This window comes from Hyperolius riggenbachi, chromosome 10, assembly GCF_040937935.1.
Source record: "Hyperolius riggenbachi isolate aHypRig1 chromosome 10, aHypRig1.pri, whole genome shotgun sequence".
Classification (NCBI taxonomy): Eukaryota; Metazoa; Chordata; class Amphibia; order Anura; family Hyperoliidae; genus Hyperolius; species Hyperolius riggenbachi.
In genome coordinates, this window is record NC_090655.1 from 107,420,212 (window position 1) to 107,443,764 (window position 23,553).

The 23,553-nt window shown below is 42.9% G+C and overlaps 1 protein-coding gene across 1 annotated transcript; it reads right to left on the bottom strand.

Moving 5' to 3' along the window:
• Positions 1-111: 111 nt before the first annotated feature.
• Positions 112-21,854, bottom strand: LOC137533835 (streptococcal hemagglutinin-like). Its single transcript, XM_068255080.1, has 6 exons — positions 20,700-21,854; positions 17,380-17,532; positions 9,686-9,827; positions 3,606-3,742; positions 2,688-2,792; positions 112-434 (listed from the first exon to the last, which is right to left on the bottom strand). The coding sequence occupies exons 1-6, from the start codon at positions 21,699-21,701 to the stop codon at positions 285-287; spliced, it is 1,689 nt and encodes a 562-aa protein (XP_068111181.1). The 5' UTR covers positions 21,702-21,854; the 3' UTR covers positions 112-284.
• Between the last annotated feature and the right edge of the window lie 1,699 nt (positions 21,855-23,553).

Genomic DNA, 23,553 nt, shown 5'->3' on the forward strand with positions numbered 1-23,553 from the left:
TAATTTATCATAATTGTAACATTAATCATTTAAGATGATTCTATTTGAATATATTAGTGTGTGGTAAGTAATGCTGATGCCAATTGTAATAATTGGTTACCTACCCCTCTAAAGTGTATTCCTTAAAAAAAAAGTCCCATTCACTAAACCACAATTTCTCTCTGACAATGGCTTGTCACATGTATCTCCTAAAGATTCAAGGCTCTGATGATGCTGATGAGACCACAATGAGTGGATAATGTCTGATTGGTGACTTGTACATCTTCAGAACTAAACGGAGACAGCTAATCCACACCTGGAAGAGAAAACGGAACGGATCCTTCCGGAAATGAGAATGCAAGACTTGCATGACGTAACTGGCTTGGCCACCAGCTATCCTCCTCCAGGAGTTGGTGTGCAATATCTAGTAATACCTGGAAGCACAGATCTAATTCCTGAAAAAAAATAATAATAAAGAATTATATACTAATCATAATTGATGAGCATATGTTATATGCAGATAATCCCTGGGACCGATGAGACCTGATATTATTATTGATTTATAAAGCGCCAACATATTCTGTGATGCTGTACAAAGAAACGAATATGAGGTATATAATAATACAGACAAATGGAATACACCAATATACAAAATACATAATTGGTGACAAAATGTAGAACAGATACAAAATACAGAATTGGTAATGAAAGTGACAAAAGTAACATGATAAATAAAATGTATAACAAATTCCAAGACACCAAAGGGTGAGAGAGCCCGGCCCTTGCAAGCTTACAACCTAAAGGAATAGTGGGAAATAAGAGGTAGGTTAGTATGCAATATAAATCCCTAGAGGCAGTGTGTTTTAGGATATCTAGTAGGAGTGCAACTTCGCTCAGGACAAAGGGGAAGCGGCCTAAGGTAGAGCATATGCTTGTTGGAACAAGTGAGTTTTGAGAGAACGTTTAAAGGTAACAAAGGTTGGAGAGGGTATAAAGGGAGGGTATAAAGCTGATAGGTTGAAAACTAACCTGGAATTTCCTTCCCAAAAATAGGCATAGTTTTGTATTACATAAAATACATTCCCCATAGATGTATTCTTTAATATAAAGAGGAACTTTAGCAAAAAGGGAAAAAAATAAATCAATACATTGCAAAATGCACAGAGGGAGATACTGTTTGCTTGGCATTTGGAAACAGCTGTTATTTTGTTATTTCACACAATGCAGCAAGGCTGTCACAGTGTGATGTCAGGACCTTGGTCCTAACATCACACTGTGGGAGGGGTTTCCCCACAAAATCAACCATACAGACCTCCCTGATGATCTATTAGATAAAAGGTAAAGATTTCTCATGGGAAAAGGGGTATCAGCTACTGATTGGGATAAAGTTCAATCCTTGGTTACAGTTCCTCTTTAAGCGACTAAAGCCACTACCCACTAATCTGTCCATCGTGACATTCTGACTACTCATATGCTAAGCCAGTTCCTTGCTGTCTATCAATTGTGATTGGCTTACAGTGATCACACAGTCAGGAGCCAATGAAAGCTTAACAGCTAAAGTCGGCGGCCTTGGAAACATTTCCCACACTCAGAACAAGAATTTTAAAATGGATTTTCTCAAAAACTATAAGGTCTTTTTGAAAAATATTTTCCTCTTGTACCCTCTGTCCTCCTTCACATACTCTGCAAATGTGGTGTTTTTAGCACGTAAGGGGGCTTTGCTATTAACCGCTGAAGTCAGTGACTTTGGAAACATTTCATGCACTCAGAAATGTGAAATCAACTTTCTCAAAAACTATAAGGTCTTTTTGAAAAAAAGGTTTCCTCTTGTACCCTCTGTCCTCCTTTACATGCCTTGCAAATTAGTTTTCTCTAGCATGTAAGGGGGCTTGGCTATTTACCGCTAAAGTCAGCGGCCCTGAAAACATTTCCCACCACACTCAGAACGAAAACTTTAAAATCGATTTTCTCAAAAACTATAAGGTCTTTTTGATTTTTTCCCCTTTTGTACCCACTTTAAGTCTATAGAGCCCGCCGTGAACATTTGTGGTAAATTCATGTTCACTACATCACTATTCCCCTTCAGTGTTTCATTTTTCTCAGACCTGCAGCAGGCAGCGAGCTACTGTCACAGCAGACTCTGCTGTAGCTTTGAGGATAGTCACATGAGCAACCATTAGAAACATTGGGCTTGAGTCACTAAACCATGATAACTCATATCATGGCCGTTTTCGCTCACATTTTCGCATCTGTGCGCGGTCGCCTTAGCCAGCACAACCTCGATTAGATAAGCTAAGCCCCACTAAGGGTGAGTTAGTTCACTAGAAAATATGTCAGCGCTATATGAAAGTGTAGTAATAATAATTAGTGATGATCGAACACCTAGATGTTCGGTTAGGTTCGGCTGACGTCATCCAGCCCGCCTGCCCGGGTAGCGCGGGGGGGGGAGCAGGCCAGCTCTCGGGAGGACCGGCGCCCCCTGGTGGCGGGAGGGGGCAGGTGGGCTGGATGACGTCAGCCGAACCTATCCAAACCCGAACATCTAGGTGTTCGATCATTACTAATAATAATGTGGAGAGTCATTCTTTAAAACTCAGTGGTCCAAATTTAACTTTGTTGCTTTATGAATTACAGACTCAAGTAAAATGTATAAACATATTTCCAAACAACAGTCCTCCCAAGGTAATCTCCACATCCACTCCACATACCTGTTGTCCTCTACATAGAAAAATTGAAAAAAAAGATTTCAGACTCTTTCTAAGCTCATAAAGGTCATCGTTGCCATCAAGACTGCTGGGGTCAAACCACAAACCCTGCGAAAGACAAGAGAAATACAGTCTGTTCCCATTTTGATCATTTTGTCAGTGTATACACCAGGGCTGGGCACACTGTACATTGCCCGGGCCACAGAGTGCAGTCCACAGGACATGTTCCTAACATATTTTCCCTCCCTGCAGAGTTGTGAGCATGGTGAAAGGGAATGGTTAACTCACCTCATCACCGCTTCCAGCGTCGGGTCTCCATGGCAGAGATGAATTAAGATTAAATGGGGCCATAGGCAAGGTAAAAGCATTTAGGCCCCCTCGTGGTCTTTTTGGGTAAGCTGAAGTGGAGAGAGGTAAGAGAAAATGCCTGGGGGGGGGGGGGCATTGACACCCACTAGGCCCCATGCACCTGCCTAGGTTGCCTGGTGGATGATCCTGCTATGCTCCATGGCCAAGGTGTCATCTTTTGAGAAGCCATCAGGTGTGTCATATGACATCACTGTGGCCATGAACACCCGAATGCTGGAAGCGGCGGTTGTGTGAGTTACCCATTTCCTTTCAGCCCGCTTGTAACTCTGCAGGGAAGGAGGAGAGAAATAGGGCTGTCCAACGATGGCCGGATTTACAGCGCATGTGGACTGTAGTTTACCCAGTGCTGATACACACAGTTGAAATCTATTTGCAGTGTGGGTAGAGCTTTCAGAGGGGTTGAGAAAAGTAGGAGAATTGGGAGAGGGTTGAGGGTCTTGGAGAACCCAGGAGAAATCCAACTCTTCGGGAGAAAGCTCCATTCCTGACATGAGTCACTGAAATGGAGTAGCAGCCAGGGTAGCAATGCTGTAGTCACATCTATCCCCCTACCTGATGTGTATACAAGATGGAGTCTGCCGTTTGTCTTGGTAGCACATTGTTGATTTTGCAGTATCTCAGGAAAAGTATAATTCCCAAAATGCATATTTGTCTGGTTGCTGCACACCTCAGTGGAGGAATCCCCAAACCTGTACAGAGAAGACACATTTTACATGGCTTTTCATTTTGTGAACAATTTCTCAACATGCAAAGCAGACATATTTAAAAGTAAGTCACATGTTTCTATGGTATGCTCAGAGGCGTAAAAATAGATCCTGCAAGGGATGCAGCCGTAGGGGGGCCAGAAGCCACAGGGGGCAGTGGTATAGCAATAAGGGTTGCAGAGGTAGCGACCGCATCGGGGCCCTTGGGTCGGAGGGGCCCTCCCTCAAGCACAATATTAGCTCTCTATTGGCCCTGTGCTGGTAATAATCCTACCAACGAATTGCCGCACAGACCCGCCACTCTCGCAGTTCATACATCGACGCAGGCCCCTCACTCTGCCATCGCTATGACGGCAGAGCTCTGTGAGCCGGTTAGGACCTGATTTCATTGGCTCCTGACCAGGAGCGTAACAATCCCCCCTGCAAGGGATGCAGCTGCGGGGGGCTGTTTTTGGGGGAAGGGGGGGTCGCAGCACCTGAGGGGACAGCAATGGCCACACAGAGCAGCGAGGAGGGGGCCCACTCCACCCCTCCCTCACCTTGGGCTCTCCTTTAAGTATTAATTGGCAGCAGCAAGCAGGTAGGGAACACGGAACAAGGACATATTTCCACATTTCATGCAACGGAGGTTCCACTCTGCAAGCGCCTGATGCTAATTCCCGTTTATCAGGAAGTAGCGTGAGGCGCTATTACAGAGAACACCAGATCTCTGTCGAGTGGAACGCGAAAGAGGTATGTCCGTATTCACTGTTCCCTGCCTGCTTGCTGCTGCCAATTAATGCTGGAGCTGAGAGTGCTGAAGGGAGAGTCCAAGGTGAGGGAGGGGTGTAGTGGGCCCCCCTCCCTGCCGCTCTGTGTGGCCATTGCTCTCTAGGCATGCTCGGAATTGCAATTCCTCCTCCTCCTCCTCCTCCTTCTCCTCCTCTTTATTTTCATCATCCTGTAGGGAATTGCAGTTTTTCAAAACAGCTTACATACCTTAGCCAGGATTTGAACCCAGATCTCAGTGTGTAGTAGGTATCTGTCTTACCCTCTAGAGTCTAGACCACCAACCACACTACATGCTAAAGCTGGCCTTTAATGTACCATTATGATCAATTCAATAGAAAAAGTAGCATGATTAAGGATTTGTCCTTTTTTAAAAGCCAGCTTACATACCGAAGCCAGGATTTGAACCCAGATCTCAGTGTGTAGTAGGTATCTGTCTTACCCCCTAGACCACCAACCACACTACATGCTAAAGCTGGCCTTTAATGTACCATTATGATCAATTCAATAGAAGGTTTGATAGGTTTAGCAATTCCGTTCCGACTACCGGAATCAGAAATGACCTAATTCCGTCCGGAATCACGGAATTTACAATTCTGCGGAATTCAGCGAGCATCCCTATTGCTCTCCCCTCATGTGCTGCGACCCTGGACATGAGGCACCTAACTGGCTACCTATACCTGGCTATACTGGGGGCAGCCATGCCCGGCTATACTGTGAGCAGCTATACTGGGGGCAGCCATGCCTGGCTATACTTAGGACTCTCTATAGAAGGCATTTTCAGATTCCCCAGCTTGAACGATGTGTAGCTTTGAGAGAGAGAGAAAATAAATATGATGTTGCTGCTCAAAACTGATTAATGCAACATTTTCAATCCTATGAGCTGTGAAAGGATGAATGTTAAACAGCACTTGCTTTCCACAGAGTTTATTCAAACTGAGGAACCCAGCTGGATAGAAGCAACAGAAAGGAAGAATCTTGTCAACAATGTCGTTGGGATTTTCTGTCAGCTGATCCCTGCCTGCATACTGCAAGTTAGGTTATATCTAGGAGATACCTTCCAATGACTGCTCTGGGGTGATTTATTAAAGGGCAACTGAAGTTAGAGGAATATGGATGCTGCCTTATTTATTTGCTTTTAAACAATACCAGTTGCCTGGCGTCACGCTGATCTTTCATGCATCAGTAGTGTGAAAATCATACACCAGAAGTAAGCATGTGCAAATGCAGTCAGACTCAGATTACACATCTGCTCTGCATGCTTGTTCAGAGTCTAGGACTATAAGTATTAGAGGCAGTGGATCAGCAGGACAGCCGGAAACGTACATTGCATTGTTTAAAATTAATTAAATACCTTCTGTTGTAAAGGACAACTGAAGTGAGAGGTGTATGGAGGCCGCCATATTTATTTGAGGACCGTGGTGTTAACCCCCCCCCCCCCCCCCCAAAAAAAAAACAGGCCCTTTTTTTTTTAAATTGGCCGCTGCAGCTTTAAAGAGGAGCTGTTAGGTATAAGGTCTCAGAGAAAATAAACACATATATCAGTAGCTAAAGATTGGCTGTACTTACATTACATATGCATTTCACTGTCCACGTTTGGATTTCACAGAATGTTTATATAGTATATGCAGAGATTGATGCTCCTGACAGCTCATGGCAGGTTCCATGATTGTCTGTCTCCTATGAAGCCAAATGTGTCGTCATGTCCTGCCTGCTTCCTGATCACAGAAAAGCTCGTACTGAATAACACAGTGTGCAGTGAATATTAATTAGCCATGTGGCTAGGAACAATAGCGGACTCCTGCAGTGTACTCTGCCCGGAGATTTATCAGTGCTATGCGCTGGACTGATTACAAGCTGCTGAAACTCGATCCTGTAGTCTCATTAGCAGCCGAGGGGAGGGCCCCAGAATGCTTTGCAGTATGGTATGCGGCTTGCGTCCTGCTTGGGTCTAACAGCTTTGCTGATAAGCACACATCAAAGGTAAGAGAGATTTTTATCTTCAGTAATGCCTTTTTGGCTTCCTTCTAAACTGTTTAACACAGGAGAATAGAGGTTTAAATTAGCTTCTGCAGCCTGACAGTTACTCTTTAAGGCCAAGCTGCAGGGCCGTAAAACTCAGCACACAAGTGGATTACCCCCCCCCCCCCCCCCCTTTTCTCCCCACCAACAGAACTCTGTGTTGGCGGGGTCTGATCACTCCCCCAGAGCTTGTTTTTTTTTTAAATAAATATTTTATTCGATTTTTACAATAAATTTCTCTTCCCCCCCCCCCCCACTTCCTACCTCCCTCCTCCAGCCAATCAATCAGTGTGATCGGCTGTCATAGGCTTCAGCCGATGACAGCGGATCACTTCCGCAGTACTGGAGGGGACAGCCGTGTCACATGGCTGTCCCCAGTACAGCACTGCTGCAGATCGCTTATAGATAGTTTCGCCGTCTGACAGTCTCTGAGCGGCAATCACCGCTGGGAAACTAAAGGTGGATCGGAGCTCTGCCTTCCAAGCAGGAGATGCGCGCGCAGATTCAATCATGCTTACAGGAGGTGGGGAAAAGCCCCTTGTCCGTGGATTGGAAAAGGGCTCTGGGGAGAAGGGTAGGCTTGGCCGCCCCTCTCCTCCAGAGCCCCCCCCATAACATGGACCATGCAGGATGGTATAGCTCAGGGTGTGAAGCCCCACGCGGGTGGAGCTCCACATTCTGGCTATCCCAACCTGCATGGGGGACAAGGGGATAAAGAAGCTCGGGATAGGGGACCCCTCATCATTTTTTTTTATTTCCCACACTCTGAACAAAAAAAAAGGTAAAGTTGACAGGGACAGCCATATCGTGATGTATAGCGATCCCTGGCCAAATCATTGCCACTTCCACAGGGTTTTCAGGGGGATCGTACGCACTGTGTATGGACCCCCTGGAAACCCCATCATGAAATTCACTGTTTTTTCTCTTGATATATACTTTTTTTTCTATCATATCTTTAAAATCGATTTTCTCCTAAACTATAAGGACTTTTTGATTTTTTTCCCTCTCCCGCGCATGCGCAGAAGACCCCGACTGAGGTGACTGAACCAGTTGGTAAAGAGGGTCTTAGTTTTTAACAGATTCTTGTTTGAACCAATACTCTTATCAAATCAAATGTTTAATCTATTAAATAGTAAATAATGTATTATTATTATTATTATTATTGAACAGAGTATATTATCTTATCACTTAACTGTTCCTCAGAGGGGCTCACAATCTAATCCTTGCCATAGTCATATGTCTATGTATGTATCGTAGTCTAGGGCCAATTTTAGGGGGAGAGGCGCCCACAGATGTGACTGCTACAGACTTAGGCACTTTGTTATTAACCCGAAGAAGCAAACCAGTACCTGTAAAACACATTGGACTCAATTCACTAAGCTTATCTCCTGTCTTTAATAACATTTCTAGAGTAATCACCATGGTGATAAGACATGTAGTATTCAGGAAACATTTTACCTCAGGCAAACCTAAAGTTAACTCTTCTGTCTTTAAGTTAAGGTGAGATCTCTAAAATTAACTATTCAATCCTTAAAATAACTCCAGAATTCTAAAGTTAAAGACAGGCTGTTTATAACTGTGTGTGAAAATAACTGCAGAGGAGGTAATTTAACTACAGAGGAGGTAACTTAAGGAATGAATAGATAAGATAACTCTCTCACTGTGTGGTGGCAAGTTATCTCTTGCCTTATTATCTCCAGCACCATCTTAGTGAATTGAGGCCATTGTCTTTTTTTGCATTATTAAAACCAATTTTACCCATATGGTTGTTCCATTTATGGAGGTAAGATCTGATTACTTCTACACCTATGATTTAAGATATAAGTTATATTCTGGGCGCCTCCAGCAAGTTCTCTCAGTTGTAGTTCAACCCTTCGGGGTAGTATATGGTACACCATGTGTCCAAATATCTAAGGAGAGCGACCGACCAGTACCTGCCTAGTGGATCTGGGATACTGAACGGGAGTGAAGAAAACTAACACAGACACAGGGAGAACATAATAACTTGGTGCAGAGAGTGCCCTGGCTGGAATTTGCGCTGCTGCAAGGTGAAAGTGCTAACCACTACACCAACGTGTATGCCCAACCTAACATTAGATCTCAGTAGCTTTAAAAGATATACTAAGCAAAGCTAAGAAAGAAAAGTTTTAGTCATCGGGGGCTTCTACGTATGCACAGGTGCACCTCTCATGGTCATGCTGCCTCGATTGGGACCTCTCTGCACTTGCGCAGAAAGACTTGAACTACACAAGTGTAGAGGGCTTCCAGTTATGGGAGGACAATCATGAGAGGCGTGTGGCGCACCTGTTCATGTGTCGAGGACTACAAGCCAGCTGTGGGTTGTGACCTTACGGAGGGGGACAGTGGAGGCCTGGAGACGAGAGGAACTTCGGCGTGGAACCTAATAGACTTCTAGGGGCTAGAGGAAGTCCTAGGTGAGTAAAACGTTTCTTTTATTTAGCATTGCCTCATGTATCCTTTAAATTATAGTCTATAAAAATCAATGTAGATAGCACTCTAGACGTTCATGTCCATAGTCCACTGTGTCCCAGAAAGAGCCTCTAAACTCCACTTTTCACAAACACATTTCTGCAGCAAGGATAATCTCTAGGCCTTAGGTGATACCACCACCTCACTTTGTAAGAAGGAGCACTCACCCTTTTTATAAACCCTGAGATTGTGTCAACAGCGCTTTGGCGTCATCTAGGCCTTATCCAGAAAACTCCGTCAGTGTGGCTTCTTGTAACAGTCTCATGCAAGTGCAACCCTTTATATCTCAAATAAAGAACATTCAAACCACCACAGCGGAAAACCATACTGAAAATGTTAATAAAGTTTAAATTGTGCACTCACATAGATCTGCAGTAAAATGTTGCTCAGAGTTTTTACAGGCTCTTTCCCGTGTGTTGGTCACTTGGCTGGCTAGGGAAGGGAACTGTGCTTTCTGGGACAACATGGGCTCATGAACTTTTAGAGCATTAGCTATATTTCATTTTATTGACTGTTTTGATAATAGAAGCATACCAACTAATTATTTGTGTTATATATTGTGTACCTTTCACTTGTCAGCACAGTATCGCATGTTGGAGTTTTAAGTTATATTCTGTTGATCATAGCAGAGAATCTTATAAATATTACCTAGCACTGGTCTTCCTTCCATCAGAAAGAGGATGAAGCCATCACGATTAGTAATTGCCGCATATGTAGTCAGGAGTCTGGGGTACTTGGGCAGAAGTAAGAAGTTATGCAACAGTTTCACCCAGTTGGAGGTAACAGGAACCTGGGAACCAGATAAAACTTGGTTTGTATTTAACTGCAAATAACAATTGTGTAGTATGAGCCCAAGGACAGTGAACGTTTATCACTGGTTACTGAAAGACAACGCTATTGTGATTCTATGGATTACAATCAAGCTAAACTCCAGTGCTTAGTTATTAAGATAAATTGATTTCAGTTGACCCTCCCTTCTGAGGGTCATAAGCATGTTTAACAAATTATCAGGTTATTTTGACTATTTATTTTTTCTACCACAAAAAGAATTAGTGGGAGTCAAACCGGGATTTTGCACAGGACCTAGCTAATTCAATAGTTGTAGTTACAATGTAAGCCCTTCTTAAAAAGAAACTATAGTGAAAATAACATAAGGAAAAAAATTGCTTATTTTTTCAATATTCATGTATAAATTATTTAGGTAGTGTTTGCCCATTACAAAATACTTCCTCTCCCTGGCTTACATTATGACATTTATCACTGGTGGTGACATCTTTAGATCTGCCATGTGATCTGTATGGAATGTTCGTTACTGAGAGTTCTATGCACAGAGGGAGATACTGGTTGTTTGGCATTTGGAAAAAGCCGTTATTTCCCACAATGCAATGAAGTTCACAGACAGCAAACTGTCAGGACCATGGTCATGACATCACACTGTGGGAGAGATTTCACCAAAATATCAGCCATACAGACCCCTATGATCTATTTGAGAAAAGGTAAAGATTTTTCATGGGAAAGGCGGTATCAGCTACTGATTGGAATGACATTCAATCCTTGGTTCAAGTTCCTCTTTAAGTATATGGGCAATTGTTTAAAAAATAACAAAGGCACAGGGTTTATAGATTCAATATTTAAAAATAGCTTTTAATAGTATACTAAAGAAATAAAATGAACAGTATCAAATGTGCAAAAAGCATCCAAATCACAGTTGTCACAAACATCCTGACGTGTTTCACAGCTAGAAAAAGCCACTTCTTTGGAGGCGGAGAAGATGAAATATTCAGTAAAACTCTGTAATGCTGTAGATTAGTGTTTCTCAACATTTTATTGGTATGTACCCCTTTTAAAACCCTGTACCCAAGTACGGATCAGCTAAAAATAGCGCTAATAGATTTGGGCGCGGCTATATTTCTAATGTTAATTATCATTTTTGTAAATTTACACTCAATTTTGCATATGTTTGGGCGCAAGTGCCTAAAATCGATATTTTACATAAATCAAAGTAAACTCGGTAATATTCCTAATTATGTTGTGGAATCAGTAATATCGGTAATTTAAAGTTCATGATAATATATCAGAACGAAAATCATAACGCTAAATAAAGAAAAAATGATGTAAGTCATAACGATAACTTAAAAAGTCTTTTGGTGTAATAACGGTAAATGAATATGTTTAATGAAGGAATGTAAGCAAATTCTGTCCAAATACATATAATTTTGTAATTACGAAAATATAACATTCACTGTACAGATGTAATACCGATATTTGACATTTCTATTTACGATAATATATAAAGTATTTATGATAATTTAGGGTTAGACACCACCAGGGGGATGGTTAGGGTTAGGCACCACCAGGGGAGTTTTAGGGTTAGGCACCATCAGGGGGGTGGTTAGGGTTAGGCACCACCAGGGGAGTTTTAGGGTTAGGCACCACCAGGGGGGGTGGTTAGGGTTAGGCAGCACCAGGGGGGTGGTTAGGGTTAGGCACCACCAGGGGGTGGTTAGGGTTAGGGACCACCAGGGGAGTTTTAAGGTTAGGCACCACCAGGGGGGTGGTTAGGGTTAGGCACCAATAGGGGGGTCTAGGGGTTAGGGATAGGTACAGGGAGGGTTCTGTGTCAGAGTAGGGTTAGGTACATTTAGGGTTAGCCACCACCATGGGGGGTTAGGGTTAGGCACCACCAAGGGAGGGTTCTGTGTGAGAGTAGGGTTGGGTTAAGCTGTGTTGAATTACATTACGATATTTAACGTTATTATATTTTCGTTTTCATCTCACATCAGTTTTATACCTGTAATAATAATAGTCAGAATTATCGATTTTACATTACAAATACCGTTAAATTATCGATATTTCTAAATTACGATATTTTTCTTTTCCCGATAAATCGCGCCTAAATTTGACCGCGACTTTTTCAAATGTATGACACCAAGTACCCCCTAGCATAGTAAACATTATCACAAGTACCCCTTGACAAAAATATATTTAATCATAGTACATGATAATTGGTTCTAAACAATTTCCAAGCATTTACTATTGCTAGTGTTTTGCAGTTTACATCTATTGCAGGAGATATTTATTCTGCATCAACAGTTGGGGCAATAATTCTGGCAACATCCTGGACCTACTAGATGTGGCATCTACCATGAATATCCAAGGCCTGGTTTATACTTTTTTCCACCGCTAGGCCAACTTTCTTGTACAGCACCTTGTGCAGCCGCCTCTTCCATGTCTAAAGCCGCATCTACACGAGTAGATGCGGCCGCGATGCTCCTTATCAATCGAGCTTGATAAGATCCGACAGGACGGATCTCCGCACCGCCGATTCCCTGCTCGCTCCCCGCTAGGGGACAATGGCAGGGAATCGAGCGGAAGATAAGCGGCGCCGGCGGGGACGAGCGGGCACGAGCGGGGAATCGAATGCGGCGCACGCGCGGCGAGCAGGGACGCGGCGGGCACGCGGAAGAGGCGATCCGGCGGCTAATCCAGACGGCGGATCGCTGCAATCTCTCATAGTGTAGACAGGGCTTAACATTCATGTACAGCAGCCCCCTTCAGTTACATACAGATCTTTTGTGCAGCAGCTCCCCTCTTCTATGTGTTGCTCCCATTTCACTTCTCCCATATGCAGCAATCCCTCTTCCATGTCCAGCTGCCCCTTGACCAGCTCCAGCCCAAGGCCGGGGCCTTGAAGGCCTTCCCAGAGATTTGGCCCTGTGCATATCTAACGATAGTCTGTTTTTTACCTACAACATTATGGAGATATACAGTATAGTGCATCTTCTATGCCTCTGAAGAAGAAGCTTTTTATAGCTGTTAAAGAGAAACCGTAACCAAGAATTGAACTTCATTGTGGGAAATAACAGCTGTTTACAGCTGTTTCCAACTGCCAAAAAAATCAAGCAGCATCTCCTTCCACTGACATCACCTGCCAGCAGTAGAAAATGTCACCATGTGTGTGATAAATGTCAGAATGTAAGTCAGGGAGAGGAAAGATTTTACAGTAAGCAAACAGTGACTAAATCATTTATATTAATTATTGTAAAAATGAAGCACTTTTTTAATTACCTTTTTTTTCACTGGAGTTCCTCTTTAAATGCGTGTCAGGCATTTATTTGTATTATTTATATGTTTATGACAAGCTTGATGGGGATGCTTTTACACATATGATACTGTTAATTTTATGGCTTGAATATGCTATTAAAAACAATGTTTCATCTATATTAACCCTATGTAAACCCTATGCTTTTGTGTTTTTTTTTATATGATTGCAACTTTGCACAGGGCTAATCAGATTCAGAAGCTAATGGTTAATGGTGACCAGCTTGATTAATAAATAAAGGAAGCATGGGAAAGATAGGAAAAGCAGAGAGCAAGTGACAGCTTCAGAGGGCTTGAAGTTGCAATCTCCTCTGTCTCTTTGCACCACCCTTGCAGCATGAACAGCATGATAATGCTGATGGGAGCTGAAGCAGTAGCCCTGCCCACAGCGCAGCAGCCTAAGCTATTTCAGGTCATACGTTCAGATTATTTGGGCACTATGATTTCTAATAGAGTATTGAGAACTGAGCCTGGAGTGGGTTTTAAAGTGTTACTGTGCCCATACATCAGACGATGTATGGGCAGCTGGACCGAGAGACAGATCTCTCTCTGATCAAATCTAATCAGTGAGAGATTGGACACCATAAACCACAGGCAGATTCCTGATCGATTTCAGCATGAAATATTGCTGGAATCAGCTCATGACGCTACCTCTGGATGCTGCCCCCCCTCCATGTACACACTCCCCCCCCCCCCCTGGCATTATGTAGTTATACTTTATTCTGTCACTATCTCCACACTCCTGGATTTGCACCCCACGTGGGTGCCAGTGCATTACGGTATAGCACATGGGGCATAAGTGTGACGTCACACACGCGCCATGTATGCTATAACACAAATTGCCGGCAACCACGTGGGGTGAGAATCCGGAAGGAGTGTGGAATGCTGAAAAGTGATCGGGAATAGTCCTGTGGTTTATGGTGCCCAACAGATCTCTCTCCAATCAGAAAGATTTGTCTCTTGGTCGATTTGCCCATACACCGTCTGATGTATAGGCACCTTTAGTGTACTTAACTTAAAATGAAGTTCTGATCAGTAGTACTTGCATTATTTATTTCAGTCCTCTTTTTAAATACTAGCACATCACACCTAGGGCTTGATTCACAAAGCTAACTGTTAGCACGCTTGTGAAAAGCCCTTTAGCACGCCTAAACATACTTTGCGCGTGCTAATTAACGCTCGTGCGCTAAGTTTATGGGCTGCCCGGTACATGCAAAACGGCGCACTGGGTGCGACAAAAACCATGCACCCGATGCATCCAAAACGGCGCATTGGATGTGCCCTAAACGTTGCATGGGTGCAACGTTTAGGGCGCATCCAATGCGCCGTTTTGGACGCATCGGGTGCACCGTTTTCGTTGCACCCAGTGCGCCATTTCGTGCGCACTGGGCAGCGCTAAACTAAAGCGCGTGAACTGATTTAGTTTGTTGCGTGCTAACTACTTAGCACCCTAGTTAGCACGTCCAAAGTCTTTAGGTGTACTAACTAGGTTAGCACCACTTTGCGAATCAGGCCCTTACTGTTTATTACAATAATGACTAATCACTATTTCATACTTAGCTTTTGCTGAAGTGCTTATAACATCTGCAGAGGGATGATAAGGGGGCAATTTACAACAAGGAAGGGGAACAGAAGAAAAAGAGATTACTTTAGAAGTACATGTTAAACAGTGATTAGCACAAACTGCAGCTGGTTACCAAGGTTGATAGATAAAATCAATAATGAAAGTACATTTCATTATTGATCAGGGTCCCATTTTCAGCACACTCAAAGCACACCACCTGACTGAGCTATAAGGAGTCTGCCATATTTATTTCCTTTTAAACAATACCAGTTGCGTGGTATTCCGCTGATCTTTCATGCATCAGTAGTGTCTGAATCATACACCTGAAACAAGCATATGGCAAAACCAGTCACACTTCATTCAGAACATCTGATCTGCATGCTTGTTCATGGTCCATGGCTAAATGTATTAGAAGCAGAGGATCAGTCGGACAGCCGGGCAATTTGCATTGTTTAAAATGAAATACATATGGCAGCCTCCATATTCCTCTCACTTCAGGTGTCCTTTAAATATAACTACACTAAATAGGCCCATACACCTACTGATTTTCCCGCCGATATACGGCCGATTCGATCACAGTGATTGAATCGGCTGTGAAATCGGCGTGCACACCGCTGACAGAATGATCGATTTCCGTCCGAAATCTATCGTTCCCGTCGATTCCCGTCGATCCATCCGTGCGGAAGATTTCTCTCGATCGCCGGCGGGTCGGGAGTGCGTCGATAGCGGCGTTTGAATGCCCAACGACCGACGCAATACAGCCTGCTCCGGCCAGCGCGAGTCCCCGCTGTCACCGCTGTCTTCTTTCCACGCTGGGTTCCGGACTGGCTGCTGCCACACAGAACTTCCTGTCCCGGCAAGAAGTTTAAACAGTAGAGCGCCATCTACTGTTTAAACTTCCCCTGGACAGGAAGTTCAGTAGCTGCAGGAATGGTCTGGAGCCCGGAGCGGAGAAGAAGACAGCTGGGACCAGGGGACTCGCGCCGTCCGGAACAGGTAATGTATGCAGGGGGGGGGGGGGGGGGGGCGGCAGCAGCGGCAGCTCCACAGATTGTGATCGGTTTTAGGCTGAAATCGATTCACAATCTGTTTGCAGTTAGGTGGCCATACGATCCCTCTCTGATCAAATTCGATCAGAGAGGGATCTATCTGTTGGTCGAATCTGATGGCAAATCGACCAGTGTATGGCCACCTTAACATTTTTAACATTTTCAATTATACACAAGGGAAAAACACCTAATAACTTGGCAAAATAGAGAACAAAATACTGATTGCATTTACAAATAGGCAAATCTGTAAAAAACTAAACAAAAAAAAAAAAAAAAAAACACTGCTTGCCACATTTCCATTCAGCAGCTTGTCCCAGCTACTGTAATCTATTCTGAGACAATGTACAAAAAATAAAAACAAATAAAAAAAAACCCACTAAGCACAAGTTAATCGAAGAGTCTCAAATTTTAATTACAAATGCTCCATCCCCCTCAGCCTGCCACACTCCCGTTGGGCCTGAGAATATCTAGAAATGATAGTCTCCATTATGCCGGATTCTGTCAGCAGGTTCCCTTGTTAATAGCAGTGCTTAATATTCATGAGTAAATATTTTAAAGAAATAATGACGGCAAACAGCCAAATGGCTGCTGAGATGAGCAAGGGGGGACAGAACTTCCTTTTTGAGCTATCGCGCCTGAGATAGGAGAGGATATGAGCAGGAATTTATCATGATTAGGGAAATGCAGTGGGGAGATGTAGTTATGGAGGAGGAGGGTAAAAAAGATGAATTTGAGCAATAATTTTAAATAAAGGAAGCCAAACAGAGTTGTTTCTCCTTCTCTGATTCCACTTGCTGAATTTTCTCCGACAAACAATTTATGTTGCCAATTATGAGGTAAACCATTTGCTGGAAGTTCTGCAAAACTTTAGGCTGCGCGCAGATTGCCAGGCACGTACCAGGAAAGAATGCCTGGAATAAGTGACTCGGCATAAAGGGATTTCCCAGGTTTGCTCACAGCAAGCGAACCCGTCTTGTCTGTTAATAATGTTTATAAAAAAGCAGCCACGCCCTCTTGGATACTGGGAATCAATATTAATGAGGCACCCAAAAATATAATCAATAGTATATAAACAAATTGCCAGTAAGCATTACATTTACCTCACGGGAGTGTCTGGCTTTATTTTGTTAATAAATGTGATTTTATGTGTATATTTATAACGCGGTTTCGTAGGTCTGGCCCACTTCCTCAGGTATTGTGCCTAATCAGCTAGAGCCTTAAAGGACACCTGAGGCGAACGCCTTTGTACAAACGGAGGCTCCAGGCATGTATGTGCAGGAGTGCCCGGCTGCAAGCAACCTTGATCGTGTCTCCATAGCTGGGAGAGCTCTGCACATGCGCACCAAATAACTTTAGTAAGTATATGTTAAGAATGCCACACTGATTTCAGATGAGGATTGCAGCCATACTAATCTGAAAACCTCTTAGATAACAAAACTCACTTTAGTCCATCATTTGTGAAGAGAAGTTAGAGGCATTAGTATAAGTACAAACACATTTTCAATCCCCTTTTGAAAAATGAAACAGAAAGGGTTGGTGTACGTTAACTTTTTTGAATGAGTAAACAAAACAGCACAATCTGTTGTCATTTATGGTATGGGGAGCAACATAGATAGAATATATTTTACCTTTTTCATCAGCATGACAACTTTGGTTATACGGTCCTGAACATAATACCAATGCTCATTCAGTTGTTCAGTGATGTAAAACTGCTTCCCCAGTTGGTAGTAAAGAAAAAGATTTGAATGCGAAACGGTCATTCCAAGCTCAGATCCATCTCTCTGAAACACAAATCATGTTATCAGCAGTAGTAATGGCAGAAGCACCAGTAGTATTCTGGTATTAGTATGAGCAGAGATAGTAATAGAAAGAGAAATAGTACAAGTAGTAGCAGGTACAGTGGTAGTACAAGTAGCAACAGTAGCACTAGTAGTGACAGCAGTAGTAGCACTTATAAGAGCTGTAGTGCTGTATCAGCAAAAGTAATTTAGTAGTCTCAATATCATTTCCAATATTAGTGGTGGCAACAGGAATAGGAGTACTTCTAGTAAAAGCAACAATAGAAAGAGTACTGTACTGGTAGAGAGTAACAGCAGCACCAACAGAAGTAGTAGTGAAAGTAGCAGTTGTAGCATTAGCAGTAGTAATAGTAACAGCAGGACCAATAATGTAGACGTAGTAATAACAATAGAAGCAGCTGCAGACATACAGTAGTAGTAATAACAATGGTAGTAGTGAGTGCAGTAGCAGTAATAAAACTAAGGCCATACAATGGTGTGGTGTAATGGCCTCTTTGTAACGTATCTTACCGCACTGCTATGCACCACCTATGTCATGTTCATAGAGCAGCGAGTGCATTGCAGCACAACAAGTTGGGGTATAGTAAACGCTCACTTTAACAGTCAAAGTGAGGCATACTTTCCATTGACTTTATGTTTCACTGTCCCCTAAACAACTCGCAGATAATGTGTGGCGCCGCTGTTTCGATCCATGGCATTCCAGCTGTGACAACAGCCACTGTGAAAGGGGCCTCAAAGTAGTATTAGCAGTAGCAGTAATAGCAGCAGTAGTAGTAATAACAGCAGTAGCAGAAACATCAGCAGTAATAATCTAGCAGCAAAAATAACTGCAGGAGTATAACATAGTTAGTAGTATTAACAGCAGCAATAGAAAAATTAGGAGTAACAATAGCAGCAGCCACAGTAGTAGGAGTTAAGGCTTCTTCACACTATGGGCTTCATTCACTAAACCCTGATATGACAAATAGCACACCTTATCAAAGATATCACACCTTATCAAATATATCACACCTTATCAGAGTAGCACAGCAAGCGCTACAAACTTATGCCTGCTAGTTGGCAATGGCACTTGACCTGCCCTGAGCCACTGCGGGTTTGTAGTGCTTACTGTGCTACTCTGATAAGGTGTGTTAACTTTGAGAAGGTGTGCTATCTTTGATAAGGTGTGCTATTTGTCATATCATGGTTTAGTGAATCAAGCCCCATGAGCGTTTGTGGTTTTTTGTAAGCGCAGGGATTTTAGAAATCGCTTGTGCAATGATTCCCTATGAGAGTGTTCACATATGAGTGGTTTGATTGTTTTCCACTCGCAAAAGTGCTGCCTGTACCATTTTTTTTGCGCTTTGGCTGAATGGAAGGTATAGGGAAATCGCAAGGCGCTTAAAAAAAAATCGCTTGGTATAGCGATTTCCTGAGCGCTTTTATGAATAAATACATTGTGTTTATTAATTACAGGTCAAGAAGTGAAAAAATGAATCGCTCTTCAAAGGCACTTAGAACAGCTTTTCTAAGCGCAAAGTGCAGGGAAAAGTGCTTACAAAACTCTCAATAAATCGCTCAGCGCTTGAGATAGTGCTGGCGATTTATAATGTGAACAAGGCCTACCAGGACTAGAGGAAGTAGAATAATAGTAACATTATCCATAACAATTGCATTTAGATCTGCCAATAACAGTTTTTTTTATAAGCATTGAAAGGTCTGTAAGCCCCACTCTAGGTAATGGCACTGCTCCTCTAGTTGCTGCAAACTATACTGGTCTTTTGCCATAGTAAAAAAGAAATCTTTTAGGGCTCATGTGTGTTGCAGAATAATTCTGCATGTCAATTCACTACTCATACAATTCTATGGGCCTGTTCACAGTATTGCATAGTAACAGATCCCTGCATACAGGCTTTGTATTAAAGTCTATGTCCAGACTTCAGTGTAGTTCACACTCATTATAGCACGTGTATTATGCAACAGACCACTGTGGATAAAGCCTTAAAGTAAACCTGAACTGAAAATAAACTGATGAGATAACTATATCTATAGTCATATTCCTAAATACAGGTGGGTAGGGGTAACAGAAGTGCCCTGGAGGGAAACAAAAAACCAAGAGACAAGGGGAGCCCCGATGGTGCAGTAAGTCACAACAATGGACAACTGAAGTAGAGTAGGCAGAGGTACTCACAAAGGGGGGTTGCAGGGGGGCAACCAACTATTGTAGGCAGGTGGAGATGCACAAACCCGACTCCACTGTGGTGTCCGGTCAAACTGGACACGGTCGTTCTATTGGTGCAAAAGGTTGTAGATGATTGTAGAGGTGGAGTAAGCCACCTGACCAAATAAAATACCCCTCCCAAGGGAGGGTAGTTGAAACAAGGGGGGGGGGGGCAGCCAGGGTATGATGAAACTGCGTTAAAAACAGCTAAAATGAAAAAAAATACATGGCTTAACTCAAGGATGACAATTTTGAGTGATAAACAATGAACTTTAATATGCACTTGGCAACGCATTTCCTGGGTCTCAGCCCATTTCCTCAGGCCGAATAAAGTGCCAGAGAGATCAAAGCCAGAGCAAAAGGTGCCTCTTCCTCTGACCTTATATTCCTAAATAGTACTATTGTGGAAGTCCAATGAATTATTTCGTGTTTAAAAACGAAAAATGTTACAACAGTCGATAATGTCTCACAGGTACAATATTGAACTACTGATCTTTTTATCTATTCCCTGCACTCAGAATTGCCATTCAAGAGTTTTATGGTGTGTAATTAGTTATCATTGAGAGTTACGCTATGGTACAATTCAAGTCCAACCACAGAGAAAGTTTGATTTGTAGCCCTGGATTTTTTACCCTTACAGTGATAAAAAAAAAAAAAAAGAACACAGCCTATTTCTATGTAGGAATTTGACTATACATACTTACATGTTTATCTCATCATGTCAAAGATCAGTTCAGATACCCTGTAAAGTATATTTGTAACAAGCAATTTATTACCACTATTTTATTTTTTCACTTTGGTTTAGAGCTATACTGATTAAAAAACCGACAATTCTGAAAGACCATGCATTTTGATAACATTTCATTTTCATTTACTATCAACAAAGTGCTATATTTTAGTGATCTATGCCTGAGTAAATTATAACCATAAATTTGCAAATATAACTAACCAGTTTAACTAGAGCAGTTGTGTTCTCCACGGTCACAGATCTTGTCACAACAATCCCGGAGTCTAAAAGTGTGAAGCCTTGACCTTGGTGGTCTAAGAATATCTTTCTTAATTCATCTCGGAAAATCTGGTCATTTTGCTTGATTAGAGTTCCATATTCATCTTCTATTGACAACCTGATAGTATTTTGACTACTGGAAGGAGTTGCCTCATCTATTTCATCCCTTACGAACAGTGACTGAAGGTCTGAATCACTTGAAGAGTGTTCTGTGAATAGATCTGGAGGAGTGGTACACAGATCTGTTGAATCAGAAGAGGCTGTTGCGCAGTTATTTGATGGATCAAGGGAGAATGTACATGCATTCATTGAATCAGTAGAGGTTAATGAGCATTTCTTGATTGGATCACATAAGATGGTTCCGTTTTGATTAGATCCAGCTTCAAAAAGTGATTTAGAAGAGTTTGAACCCTGCCAGGGAGGATTAGGAGGAACCTCTGACTGTTGCAAGGATGGGTTAGAAGAGGAAATGTTGCTCGGATAAAGTAAGTCAGTAGAAGAGGTTGTGCTCTCAAAGGATAAATAAGAGGAGGTGGTTGAACTCTGGTAAGGTGGATCTGGAGATGGGTCATTCTTGTGGTAGGTGTAATCAGCAGAAGATGTTGTGCTCTGACAGGGTGAATTAGAAGAGGAGGACATGCTCTGAGCAAAGTGGAATAGGTTATAGAAGTCTGAATCAATAGAGGAGGCTGGGGTATGGAAACTTTCACAAATGGGTGAAGCAGTGCTATGGATGGTTGTTTTATCAATAGGCGTTGTGCTCTGGAAGTTTGAATCAGTAGCTGTAGGAAATGTGTTGTGAAAAGTTGCTTTATTGTTGAATGCTGATATATGGAAGCTTGCATCAGTGGTGGAGGATGTGTTCAAAATTTTTGTTTCACTGGTAGAGCTTGGGCCCTGAAAAGTTATATCAGCAGTAGGGGGTGTACTTTGTGAAGTAGACATTGTGTTGTTGGTGGCTGGAAAAGTAGTAGAGGAGGATGTGCTCTGCAGAGTTGTATCACTAGTAGAGGCTGTACTCCAGGTAGTTTTACCAGCAGTAGAGGAAGATGTGCTCTGCAGAATTGTATCAATAGTAGAGGCTGCACTGTGGGTCCTTTTACAGGTAGTAGAGGAGGATGTACCCTCTGGAGTTGTATCACTAGTAGAAGCTGTGCTGTGTGTGGCTGGAACAGTAGTAGAGGAGGATGTGCTATACAAAGTTGTGTCAAAAGCAGATACTTTATTTTGGGTGGTTGGATCAGTAGTAAAGGAAGATGTGCTGCAAGGAGTTGTATCACTAGTAGAGACTGTGCTGTGGGTGGTTGTACCAGCAGTAGAGATTGATGTGCTCTGCAGAGATGTATCACTAGCAGAGGCTGTGCTGTGGGTGGTTGTACCAGCAGCAGAGGAGGTTGTGCTCTGCAGAGTTATATCACTAGTAGAGACAGTGCTATTGGTGGTGGTACCAGCAGTATGCGGGGATGTGCTCCAAGAAGTTGTATCACTAATAGAGGCTGTGCTGTGGGTGGTTGTACCAGCAGTATAAGGGGATGTGCTCCAAGGAGTTGTGTCACTAGTAGAGGCTGTGCTGGGAGTAGTTGTTCCAGTAGCAGAGGAGGGTGTGCTCTGAAGAGTTGTATCACTAGTAAAGACTGTGCTGTAGGTGGTTGTACCAGCAGTATAAGGGGATGTGCTCCAAGGAGTTGTGTCACTAGTAGAGGATGTGCTGTGGGTGGATGTATCATCAGTAAAGGAGGATGTGCTCTGCAGAGTTGTATCACTAGTAGAGGCTGTGCTGTGGGTGGTTGTACCAGCAGTAGAGGATAATGTATTCTGCAGAGTCGTATCACTAGTAAAGGCTCTGCTGGTAGTGGTTGTACCAGCAGTAGAGAAGGATTTGCTCAGCAGAGTTGTATCACTGCTAGAGGCTATGTGGTGGGTGGTTGTTCCAGAAGTAGAGAAGAATGTGCTCTGTAAAGTGGTTTCAATAGCAGAGGCTGTGCTGTGGGTGGTTGAACCAGCAGTAGAGGAGGATGTGCTCTGCAGAGTTGTATCACTAGTAGAGGCTGTGCTGTGGGTGGATGTACCAGCAGTAGAGGATGATGTGCTCTGCAGAGTTGTATCACTAGTAGAGGCTGTGCTGTGCTTGGATGTACCAGCAGTAGAGGATGATGTGCTCTGCAGATTTGTATCCCTAGTAGAGGCTGTGCTGTGGGTGGTTGTACCAGCAGTAGAGGAGGATGTGCTCTGCAGAAGTGTACCACTGGTAGAGGCTGTGCTGTGGGTGTTTGTTTCGGCAGCAAAGTCCGGGAATTGCAAAGTTGTATCGGTAGTGTAAGTGTAATCAGCAGAGGGCATTGTGCTCTCAAACATTTCAGCATTATTAGAAATAGCACTTTTAAAACTTACATCTTTAGCTATGGATTCCATGTGTGAGCTGTTTTGATGCAGTGAATCAGTTAAGCTTTCAGGGCACTGGTCGAACAAAGCTGAAGGAGTCAATGTACAGGTGTATGATGATGAATCCAGCAAAATGAGTGTCTGTTGGTAGACTAGAACAGAAGTATGATTGTTCTGTTTATTGCTTGCACCAGAACAGGACATTATGCAATCATTTTGTTTTTCTGGTTTGTTGAATTGACCAGTGGATGTAGTTGAACACTGGCTAGACTGACCACCTGTGTAGTTTGTGCATTGGTACAATTCATCAGTACAACTGATTGTGCAATTTAACATTTCATCATGAGGGACCCTTGGGAACGTATCAGTAGCAATATCATGGTTTTCAATAACTTCAGTAGCGGTGGGAGGATTT